Source organism: Tauraco erythrolophus, chromosome 8, assembly GCF_009769465.1.
Source record: "Tauraco erythrolophus isolate bTauEry1 chromosome 8, bTauEry1.pri, whole genome shotgun sequence".
Classification (NCBI taxonomy): domain Eukaryota; kingdom Metazoa; phylum Chordata; class Aves; order Musophagiformes; family Musophagidae; genus Tauraco; species Tauraco erythrolophus.
In genome coordinates this window covers 15839288-15851421 of record NC_141472.1, presented here as the reverse complement: position 1 = coordinate 15851421, position 12134 = coordinate 15839288, and the positions used below count along the sequence as shown (strand labels likewise).

Here is a 12134-nt window from a genome sequence, read left to right as displayed (position 1 = left end):
AATGTATTGAGTATTGCGGAAGATCCATAAGTTATCTTCTCTGTTGTCAATATCACAGCTGTCAACCAGTAGTGGAAAGCCATTCTGCTTTCTCCCACCCCCTTCTTTTGTTTTTCAACTTGTCAAACTGAAGAGTCCCAACACCTTGGTGTCCCTTGTGCCTGTGGAGTTCAGTAATTAGTATTCTTAAAGCTCACCTTGTTTAGGATCTCATTCAGCCGTGCCCTGTTTCTGAATGCTCTTTCCAGTATAGTGTAAGCTGTAAGCCGGTGTGGAATAGTACACTGCTGGAATTCAGCTGTTCTTGTGGGCAGATTAAACCTGCTGGCAGACAGACAGCATGAGTGAATGATGTCAAATTTTTCTGAGTCCTAATCTTTGAGGTTCCTAAACCAAAAAAAGCCAAATCTTGGATATCCTGCTTTTTAATTTTTTAACTGTCAGGCTTTCCTAGGTATAATATAAAAATAATACATCTTCAAAGATCTATTAAAGTTATTGTGAAGGGCAGTTTCTTTCTCAGATGTAACCAAGAATCACATTTGTTTGAAAATGAAAAGTCATTCTGACTCTTAGATTTTTGATTAAAAACATAATTCTAAAGACCCTTTTTTATATATATGTATATAGACTGAGCTCATATTCTGGATATTTAGTGCTTTAGTACCTCCATAACTTTTAGGATGTACCACAATTTTTTTAAAAGTAATAGACAGTGTACATGTGGGCTGTTTGTTTGCACAAAGAAACCTATTTTTCCTAGTGTGTAGATTTCATGTTAGGTTTAAAAATAAACTTGTATGTTTTCTTTGGCATTAAGCCTGCTTATAACTGTAAGTGCATTGATTTAATATGACAGCTAACCTGTCTGTTCATAATAGCCTTCAAAAAAATTCCTGCTCTATTTTACAGCTGCTTAGGAAGACAACTCTTCCCTCGAGTACTTAAGCAACATGGGGTTATCTAGGGACAACTAGAACTTATTTAAATTTTCCCTGTACAAATGAAAGCCCATTCATTACTTCTGATTATTTTCTGGATCTATAGGATTTGGCTACTTAATTGCTCATACATTTTGATTCTGTAGAAGTTCAAAAGACAATAAAAGTAGCCCATAAATTTTTTTTTTGTCTTTTAAGAGAGTTGGAGGAAGTAGAGGATGGAACTTAAAGAAGAGTTTCCCATGCATGCATTTTTGACTTTTTGGTAGCCACCCTGATTAGCTTTTCTGATCAGTTTCACTAGGAAAAAATGTTTTCTAGAAAAACTCACAGGAAGATTTTGTCAGAATTTCCCTGTTTGATTCATAAAGAGAGGAGAATACAGGAATCAGCAAATAGAAGTGTCTGTTGATTGTGCCTGTGTTATAATTATAGTAACATGAAATTCTGTTACATTGGGATCAGTAGTGGTTTGTTGTTCAGGGTTGGTCCATTTCAATTTTATGGGATATAAATTCATTCCAGTGCCAGTCTTTTTGGAAGAATAATTTACAAAAAAAAAACCTCCACAAAAGTCCCAACAAACAAACTCTCCCCCACCCCACTCAAACTGCAAAACCTTAAGAAAATTATGTAAACTTATTTTCCAGTCTTACTCCATATTTAGTTGATCAAGTTAAGAATTATAGTATCTGAGGCAAGTTGCTTCTGATTAATCATTATGCAACTGGATAAAGGTTTATTAAAAAAAAAAATTAAAAAAATCCTGCCTTATTAGAAAGCAATACCAGAATTTGTCTAAGGTAATTTGCACTAATTGTCCCCTTTGTGAGAGAGCTTAACCGTGCCATGCGTTTTTGTTATATCTAATCTGGTGTAACTGTGTGTTACCACTTCAAGAGTGGTCACAGTTTCCTCCCTTATACCTGTGAATTTCTGCTTGCTTCAAATCAAACAATCTTCAGACCATGGGTCAGTGAGATCTGTCAGCTCATCCCAGAGGAAATTTTTGTACTAGGAAAAAAAAAAATCACTTGGGGGCTTGGTCGTCTTTCCCATCTTGCAAACATGCACTCTCTAGATCTGTTGTGTGTGTTTTGGAGAAAGGTCAGAAGTTGTCTTCTCAACACCAGCCTGCACTTGCATCAGTTAGACTGAGTCTTTAACTCATGGTGGTATATGAAGTGGCTATTTGGTTCAGTTTTACATGTTTTGTAAATGCTAGAGGATTGGCATGCAAGTGTAGAGCTTCTTACTGCTTGAACACATTAAGGTGTTCTAATGTAAACAGAAATACTCAGTAAAAGTCCACTGGCCAATAACCCTGAGTGTTGACGGTGTTCAGTACGATTTGAGATGTTACAGAAGATGTAGACTAGCATAGAAGGTAGGAACATGATCTGCTAGAATACAGACCTTGCTCATTTCTCTTTATTTTAATTTTATTTTATTTTAACATTCTAGCCAATTGAAGAACATTCCTTTTCAAATTACAATCACCCAGAGTAGAGTTAAGGTCGCTATAAGGCTGGCAGCGTAAAATACTCAGTAGGAAATGAAACAGCACATAGCCATGAAACAGCAAAAATCTGTCAGAGATTATATAAAGGTTTTTGATAATGGTGCTTGAGGAAGGAAACTTCTGATAAAATGTGCTGAGTTGCGCTTTTGATTACAATTTTTATTCTTTGTCAGTGAGGTTGTATGCAATTGAGGACAGAAATAAAGATATTTAAGATTTGACTTAGTTTGCTTATTGGCTTGATGTCCTTAATTTGTGATCTTCATGTTTATAATGCGTCCACGTGGGGAAACTGACTGAAGCAACTCACGTGAAGCTTTAAGAATGTATTGAATAATTTTTTTTTTTTATGAAGTCTCTCTTGACTTAAAAGCTTATTCTCTAATATTCTGGTTAACTTACTTAAAGGTTGATTTAGGAAGATGTTTAGTACTTGGTGTCTTTCCCTTTCAATGTACATAAATGCTAATCAAAAAAAAAAAAAGATTTTGATAGCCATTCTACATTTGATTGTATTTTTATATATTAGTGAGCTCTGAGTCAAGTATTTTTTCTATTCTTTCTGCTATCTGATCAATCAGGAGTTTGTTTTTAAGATGGAGAACTCTTTGAAGAAGCTTAAGAGAGATATTTCCCTGTGCTCTTTTTTAGCGAAATGACAAAAACAGTGGAGATTTCTGGGGAAGGTGGACCCTTGGGAATACATGTAGTGCCCTTTTTCTCATCTTTGAGTGGAAGGTAAGATATTTCCTGTGTTGCTCAAGTAGTATATTAATGAAAGGATTTCAGTTGTGGTTCTCTTAAAATACTTAATGTTTAACCATAACGAAAAGAAATGCCTGAAAGAAAATTGATCTATGACTCTGTCTTCCATTACCAAAATATTTATAAGTCCAAGTTATGTATAAAATAATACCAACCCTTTTGTTCATTTATGTCCTTTTAATTGCCTCTGGTTTTATTCTCTGAATGGTAAACTAGACTCTTTGTTAAAGGTGTGGAGGCTAGGGGATTGTTTGGTTTTTGTGGTGATGGGTTGATTTTGTGGGTGTGGGGTTTGGTTTTGGTTGTGTGTTGTTTGTTTGGGTTTGTTGATGGATTTGTGGTTTTGTGTTGGGGTTTCTTTTTTTCCCCGAATTGGATTTCTCTGCATAGACCTTTCCTTAGTGACATATCAGACAAGAAAAGTCAAAAAATTTGCTTGCCTGGTCATGCCTCATATTTTTCAAGCCACCTTTCAGATTTGGTTGTATACCATTTATAAAATGTGCACTATACCATGAACTTTTCTTTGTCACAATACAATTACTTTAATTATAAATGATTTAACATAGTCTCTTGAGATCACAAAAGCCTATTATAGCAGCGTGCTCATATTGATGTACTGTAGTTAAGACTGTGTCAGCATTTTCATTATAACTATTTTCCAAGCTATGTAACTCAGATGGTAAAAAAATATAATAAAAAAATCTGGGCTGAAATTTGACATACAGAGGCTTAGCCAGAGAGTTAATTTGACCCTGGCAGCCTTGAGTAAGAGATGGGAAATTGCCAATGCCATAAAAGACACTCCTTTGTAGTAAAATGGCTGCCTGCAACACTAAGACAATTATTGCAAACGTAGAAATTGTCTAATTCTTAAATGTTTCCTTACTTATCAACTTTCATGTAGGACAGAATATCAAGAATTAAATTGCCTTTTATAGGTCTATGTGTATAAATGTTTTCTCAGCGAGATATGAGTTTGTAAGTGGACCCACATTCATTCAGAATGTTTTATTTGCCAAAAGGGAAAATAGATGTCTTTCTGCTGCCTGGAAAAATGTTGTCACTGTCTCAAGGAGAAAGTTGGTCTTCAATGGAAACTGTAGGAGGTCTGAGTTGTGTCCTTGGCTTTGCACGCTACCTGTTTGTCTTGAGAAAGGCACTTGTGTTTGTTAACCCATCATGAAACGCAGACCGTAGTTCTTTGTTATAGGCATGCCGTAAAGGTTGTAGTGTGTACACTGTATTACAAGCTCATTAGGTAAAAAATGTGATGAAATCGTTAAAATATTAAGATCAGTAATTACTGTGACTGTAATACAGGACTGTACTGAAGTATCGTGTTGAGTGCAGCTTTGAGAGACCTCCATGAAGAAAACGTGGAGTTTTTTTGTCTGCGTTGTGTGCGTGTTAATACGTCCTTATTTACAAATGCTTTTAGGGATCCCTCAGAGCAAAGGGGTTTTTGACAGATGAATGGCTTGTTTAGGCAATTGTCTTGAAATTTTAATGACCCTTGGCAGAACTATAGTGATACCTTTGTAAAAGCACTAGAGTGGCTTAAATAGCTTGTCCCTCTTATTTAATCGAGTCTGAGACTAGTGTATAAATTTTGACTCATGATAACATGAGAAAATACAAAAGAGCATCTTCTATTTCTGTTAATGACAAGATACAATTTGTGGTGGCACCCTGGCCATGACTAACTTGGTCTGATATTTCAGTTGTAAAGTTATCTTCTAATAAGATAATGCTGGCTTTAGCCTAGTGCTGCTGCAAAGCAAGATTTTTCTACAGGTAGTTAGAACTTTGTATTAAGTTACAAAATCTTAGTTTATACAGGAACTACAGAACTAATGTAAATAATTTTCCCCCTTTCTTTTGCAATTAGATGTCATTAAAAAAAGAAAATTAAAATTTAATAGTGCATTAAAATAATGCTAAAATGGAGGCTGTGGAAAAAAGTAATGGAGCAATGATTTTAGGCTGCCACAGCACATATAATTTAAGCCACTTGTTCAGGTATTGTGGCACACAAGAAGTTTCAGACAAGCAGGCAATCCTACTGCATTATATGGATGGAGCATCTAAGCACAACAGGATTAGTGAGCAGCTGACTTAATTTGTAATTTCTTTTTTTTCCTCCACTTTATTGGTTTGCATCTTAATATAATTATATTTCATTAGTTCTTAGTATTTAGTTTTTTGATTGCCACTAGTTGGATGTCTGTCATCAACAGGGCTGCTGCCTCTCACCACCACTGCCTTTCTGAATCCTTTAGTGAAGGGTAACACAGCTTGCCAGAAAATCTCTATGCAATAGGTTGAATCGTTTTTTTCTGTTAGATATTTTAGAGAAGTAATATTCAGTAGGAACCAAGTTTTCACTTAAAGTACATTGTTATGAAAAAAATAATTTTTTTAATCTTGTTATACAGTAAATCTAGAATCAGATGCATGGTGAATATAGTGTCATTTGAAATAGTTAATGACAGGCTGTGAATCTGTTGAATGGACTTAAATATATGGGGCAGTCATGAATCTGAGACAAAATACAAGTCTCTGGTTTTGTGATTGGAGTGCTGGCACACTGAAAATTGCACATTAATATTTTAGGGAGTATAACCAATAGAAAATGGTCTCTAAAGGTCATCTGTCTTTGATGCTGATGTGGAATGGAAATTTAGTGGATAAAACTTGATTATAAAAGATCTTCACAAATACACAGTTGTCGGGTTTTTTATGCATTATACTGGTATCATTGGATATATCTATGTTGAGTTGCACTCTGCAGTACAGGGATGCTCCAGGTAGGTCAGGAGTAGCCTGGTACTTCCAGTAGAGGAACTTGGGAATTTTGCATCACCCACACCTGTACACTTAACGCATTATGAGAAATTTCTGTGCTGCACCTTAGTTTTCAATTTGCCCATAACTTGGTAACAAACAACTTGGGTTTTGATGTTCTGCTGCTCTTCTGACGCATAAACAAATAGCATTGCTGTCACATATCAAAACAAGGGGCTTTTGCAACTGAAAATTTTCAGAGACTTTTCATAGAAAGAGTGGTTATTTTTTTATCTTATTCTAATGCCCGTTTAGTTTATTATAGTTGAGTTAGAATATTACTTTTAATCTGTTTGTGCTTTTCTTTGGAGCAATGTAATCTTAGCAGCAGAGAGATATTGCATAAGCTACATTCCGATTTTTAACTGGGGGGAATCTAGGTGTTTTCCTCTGTTTCTCCAAGTATGACTTACAGGACTTAATGCTTCCTGAAGTTTTAGCAAGTAGTATAGCATTAGTGTCCAGTGGTTTTTCTTGGTATTTCTTGTAACCCCCTCCCTGTTACTTGGAGAGTGAGCTGGAAATCCTTTTTCTAGGTTAAGTATACACAGTAGACATTAATATCTATTTTTAGTTGCTGTAAATTCATATCAGCAGAATAAGGATAATTTTCACTTTTTTTTTTTTTTTTTTTGCCTTTTAGGATGCTGGGACTCTTCATCCGTGGCGTTGAGGAAAATAGCAGATCTAGGCGTGATGGGCTTTTCCATGAAAATGAATGCATTGTGAAGATTAACCACGTGGACCTTACAGATAAAACCTTTGCACAGTAAGTGCTGGTTTACTGGTACTTTTAACTATCTGGGACTTTACACAGTAGTATATTTATTAAGTGATTCATGCAAAGGGATTAGTATTTATTTCACTTAAAATGCCTGTAAAATTGATACCTGGCAGAAACTTTGTAATTTTCTGAAACCTCCAAATAGGATGAAATTTGAGGAATGTTCTTGTAGTCCTAGTGTGCTTGCTTAATTTAAATAGCTTTGTGTGTTTTAATAGTTACCTTCACTTTCTAATTCTCTGCTATTTTTTCCATATTTTCTTTGTAAATTCCTCCTTATAAAACCTTAAGAGTGAGTCAACATCACAGCATTTTTTTTGATGTTCTTTTGCAAATAGGAATTTTTTTTTGGTGCTGCGGCTTTTTGAGCATTTAATTTTTTAAAAATACTAGTACTGTCAAACTATGATTAGTTGAGCTAAATGGTAAATCTCACCTCTTACAACTTTTAATCAGAATCTTTTGACATTTATTATCTATCTCAAAATACCTTAAGTATCAGGTTGCTTTGATCGGCTGTAAGTTAGTGTGACAATGTTGCACAAAAGAATAGCCTCTGAAATTTCACAGATATTTGCTGTTGTAATTAAATAGTAATTTGTTTTTACTTTTAATCCATATGTTTAGACAGCTGAGTGATTGTTTATAATATAACAAAAACCAATTGAGATCTCAAGGGAGTTTAGACTTAACTTCTTAAACAGTAAGCCAAATGTTCAAGGTTTCTAGACTAAAATCAAGTAAGTAATTTCACTGTTAGGAATAAATATTTGCAAAATAGGTTTTCATAAAGCCTAGTTCTGTAGTAGATATTACCTTGTTTCTGATGCTGTTCTTTTTGCCTTCGAATAGGTTTTCAAGTTACTGTTTTCTGAATATTTGGTGGTAAATGTATTCTGATGTGATGTAGTGTATGTCATTCTCTTCCACTGAGGGAAAGTTCCTATATATGATACCAACTTTATCAGAACAAAAGCATTGGTATCATATTAAAATGTTTGTTGCCTCACCTGTCCAGTTTTGTAATGAGGATGTATCCATCTCAAATGAGATTTTGCCTGATTCGAGCCTTCTCTTTTCAAAATTGTATATGATCTTTTCTTTACAAATTTGTTGAATTTTTTGTGTTCTCTTCAGAATGTAACTACACCTCCAGAGGCTTTAAGCCCATGAGATGTATGTGGAGCGGAAAACTCTACGTAATTTTCTGTAAGGTTACTAGATTTTGGGACAGTTAGAAATATTGCAGCAAACTTCCCGGTTCTCCATCAGGCTTCCCTTCAAAATGAGAAACGCAGGACCCTTCACGTTCTCCAAGTTTGTGTAAAATTTTGGGAGTTGGAAGGAATATTTACAAACACAATTGTTTGTCTGTCAAGACTGGCCTCTCTAAACTGTGTCTCTGTCATTGGGAGAGCAAAGGAGAAGTGACTAAAAGGTGATTCAGAGCAGAGCCTGATTTAGTTGGTCTGCTTCTTCACTTTTATCTTACAATAACAAGTAGGGTGGTTGCAGTGGCATTGGATCTGAGTAGAAAAACTGTGAGCAGTGAAGACTCAACATCCATTTGGGGAATGGGGGAAGTATTTTGGACAAACTCTAGCCTGGTCCCATGTCCTGTTACATTGTTCCCCTGAATTGCCTTCCAGAATACCTTCTGCATCATCTGTTTTCCCTGGCTGTTGAGAATGGCTAAATAAAGCAACTTTCCAAGTTGAAACTAATCTGAGTGAATATGCCTTTTAGCTTTCATCTAGCACGACATAACTGTACTAACCTGACAGAAGTCCAGCTTAAAGAGATGCAATAATTGTAATGGATGTGACGAAGTACTGTCCCAATGACTATTGACCCAGAAATAGTGATCAGATTCTCCTTTGAGAGGAAAATCTTGTTTGCTAGTTTTGAATTGACGTTTCTTCATAACCCTTGTAAAAGCTGTTTTAACACTTAGCAGGGACTGCTACGTACTGTCTCTTTCTGTTTTCAGCAGAGACTTTCTAGTATTGCTCCTGATGATTGCTGCTTCTGCAGCTGTAATAGCAGTAGCCTACTTTCAGTATTCCCATGTTTGTAATAGTTTTATATACTGGGACTGTTGGTGTGCTTTTTCCTTTGCTGTTAATCTATTCAATTACATTCTGTTGTGTTGCAGAGTTTCTAGCACCTCTTTTAATTGACTCTCTTTTTCTTTAATTTATGTGTTTAGGATATCAAGAAATGTAAATTTCTCCATCCATTATTTTTTCTCTTTGAAGTGCAGCCAGTTATTTTGCCCCTGAAGACTGCATTTAGACTTTCCCACAGGATGTCTTGTGTTATTTCCACTATTTTTTGTTTGAAGGAGATCTTACATTTTCTCTTTCATATATGTAAAATATTCATCTCCTGAAACCGAGTTATTAAATTAAATTTGTAACATATGGCCAAGTGGCTGCTTGCAAGGATGAAGACAGGGTGCAAAAGAAACCTGCCTAAGACTTCACATCCTGCTGCTGAATGCATTCCATGGTTTCTATGGTCAGGGCAAGGTCTTTCCTTGAAAACCTTTGCAGGCTGTAGATGAGCAGGTGACCTGCAATCCCTGCAGATACATTGGGACGGTGCTGCTACACTTCTGAAACCTAGCGCTTGAGGGTGATGCTGGAGGAAAACCTTCTCACAATACTCTCCCTGCTACCTTCTCCGAATTTGAGGTTTCTCTCCTAGCAGTGTCTCCTTTCAACGAATGCAGTTATTCTGACTCTCAGTGCCTATACACTCAGTATAGCCAAGATGGTTCTTTCCCACCACAGTATCCATTGGCACGGCCCTGGACTTCAGTGTCTTCATGCTGCCAAAAACCCTTTTGAAACAGCCCCTCCCTTCCACTACCTACCACTGCAGGGTGGAGGTACTGTGCGGCTCTGTTGATCTGGGAAAGCAGTAGGTGTGTATTCAAGATCTTAACATTTGTGGTGGCTTCCTTTCTGTATCAGCATAAGAAATTGTTTATTTAGCACATACTTTCCTGTTGCATAATTGAGTGTAAATCCAAAGCCAAGACTTCAGTGAAATACTGACTTTGCCTGACTGACAAACGTGCCAGAGGAAGGTAGGAGATCTGTAAATTCTTCTCAAAAAGACTGTGATTTATATAAAAATCAGTGTGGCCATTATTTCCCCTCTCGATTCGATTCTGGTAAGCACAAGTTCTTGATTTTTTCGTTCTCAGAATGTGCTTTAGCTACTACTTCTGTTTGTACTTGAGTTGTCTTCTGCAGTATGGAGGAAAATCAGTCCACTTTATCAGAAGGTAGGAGAGAAAGGCATAGAAAGAGAGAAATATCCTTTGTTCCTTTAGAACCCAAGGTTCATAAAATGTCTTGATTGACCAAATCTATGCATTGTTCAAAACCTAGGACAGGCTTTATGAATAGTTGCTTTCGCCAACTTGTCTTAATTGTCTTGGAATGCACAGGAACCCAAACACTGTATTGTTACCATGTTTATCGGTTCAAGGAGAGTAGTTTCATGAAATCTCTAACACAGTTTCTGGTGTTGCAATTGAGCACATCTAAAAAGACATTGATAAATTCAAGTCCACATATCCACCTTAGTAAGAGATTACTGCTTGAAAGATGTGAGTAATATCTACCTATTCATTCATCTGTGTATGTAGAAACACATGAATAGTTGCAGCTTTTGCAGCCACTAGGTTTTTTTCTGAATTCTATATATCCCGTACCATCGTTGTTTTCTATTGCACCATTTGGAGTCACAGTATTTCTTCTGAAGATGTCCACATATCCCATATGCTCATCATTTTTTATTGGTGTGGTATCAGCCAGCAGTTGCATTAGAGGTGATGAAGGAGTCTGAGGGGCAGTTATGCTGTACTCGGAAAAAATGGAGTCTTGAGCTTGCTCATAGTAGATGTATCCACCAGAGCAATTGGTCGTAAGTGCTCAGTGTGCCTCTGTGCTGACAGGAAAGTGTGTAACAAGAGAAACACTTGAAAAAAGTAGCAAGCTATAGCTTCAGAAGTCTTTTGATGAACTTTTGCCATCAGAATTTCCCTTCCTGATGTGCCACATGAAGAATTGTGTTCATTAGTTTATTCTGGCCAATATGTTTTCATAGCAGCCTAGAAATCCTGACAGATGTGCTATTCCTACTTGAAATATAAGGAAATGCTGTAGTTTAGAAGTCTTATTTCATGAGTAGTTTTTAGAAAAGGGACCCTGTAGATGTGAAGGTAAGGTTATTTCTTCATATTTAAGATAAATTTTTGTCTTGTTCTCTGTAAACAACTTGAAACTTTTCCCAGATTTCCAGTTTGTTATGTGAATTTTCATTCCTTTCTTTTAAAGGGCTCAGGACATCTTCCGTCAGGCAATGAAATTTCAGAGTGTTATCTTGGAAGTCCTTCCTCCATATAATCGAGAACAATATGAGAAGTCTGCTATTGCTCCCCTGTGTTTTCTGGATAATGAAGAAGGAGTTCCAAAAACAAAGATTCCACCTCCTGTTCATCCAAAACCTGCTCTGAAAACAATTAATCTTTCTGGAGCAAGCAGCTTGGAGGCAGATGTACAGGCAACACTACAACAAGCTAACAGCCCCAACCTCCCACGTCTGGGTAGAAAGTCATCTTCTCCCTCTCTCTCTCCCCTTATGGGCTTTGGCAATAAAAGAAATGCAAAGAAAATAAAGATAGACCTGAAAAAAGGTAAGTCTTTGGAGATAATATGATTAATTGTCTCTATTGATACCTTAACTTTTAACTAAACTAGTGACATTAAAAGTATGACGAAGTTATTTACAGTTTAAAAGTTCCAAAACTTCCAAAAAAGTAAAGGAATGTTAACAGTAATGTTTTCAACAGTCAGCTTTCTTGTAAATTTAGGATGTATGTTATCCAGCCTTACTTACATTTACTGATTACATGGAAGATATTTCATTAGCAACATGCAATATTAAGAGATGCTTTAGCCGTTTTGCAGGTACAGATTAAAAATTTGAGCTGTCTGCTGGTAACCTTTGTTATTTTATTCATATCTGCTAATTGACCAGCACTGTTACAGACATTCTTTTAAAGATGTGTTTAAAAATAGACTCTGCTCTGTTTCATGTTATCCAGGAAATTGATCACAGATTTACCTGTCTTTCCCTTTTTTATGTTCTACAAACCTTTTCTTTCCATCTGTATTTATTCAGCTGTCAGCGGGCCGAATTTTATGTGTATATATTTAATTGCTGCTCCATGCAGATGTCTGTCTTTGCATGGAGTAAC

The 12134-nt window shown here is 36.1% G+C and overlaps 1 protein-coding gene across 6 annotated transcripts in view; it reads left to right on the top strand.

Annotated features, from left to right (window-relative positions):
• Window positions 1-12134, top strand: part of PARD3B (par-3 family cell polarity regulator beta) — a 440643-nt gene that overhangs the window by 206094 nt on the left and 222415 nt on the right. For all 6 annotated transcript variants that reach the window (XM_086615493.1, XM_086615492.1, XM_086615490.1 and 3 more), the window contains exons 6-8: window positions 3115-3201; window positions 6719-6844; window positions 11212-11570. In XM_086615493.1, coding sequence (XP_086471619.1) covers window positions 3115-3201; window positions 6719-6844; window positions 11212-11570 — 572 coding nt within the window. The remainder of the gene's footprint in view (window positions 1-3114; window positions 3202-6718; window positions 6845-11211; window positions 11571-12134) is intronic.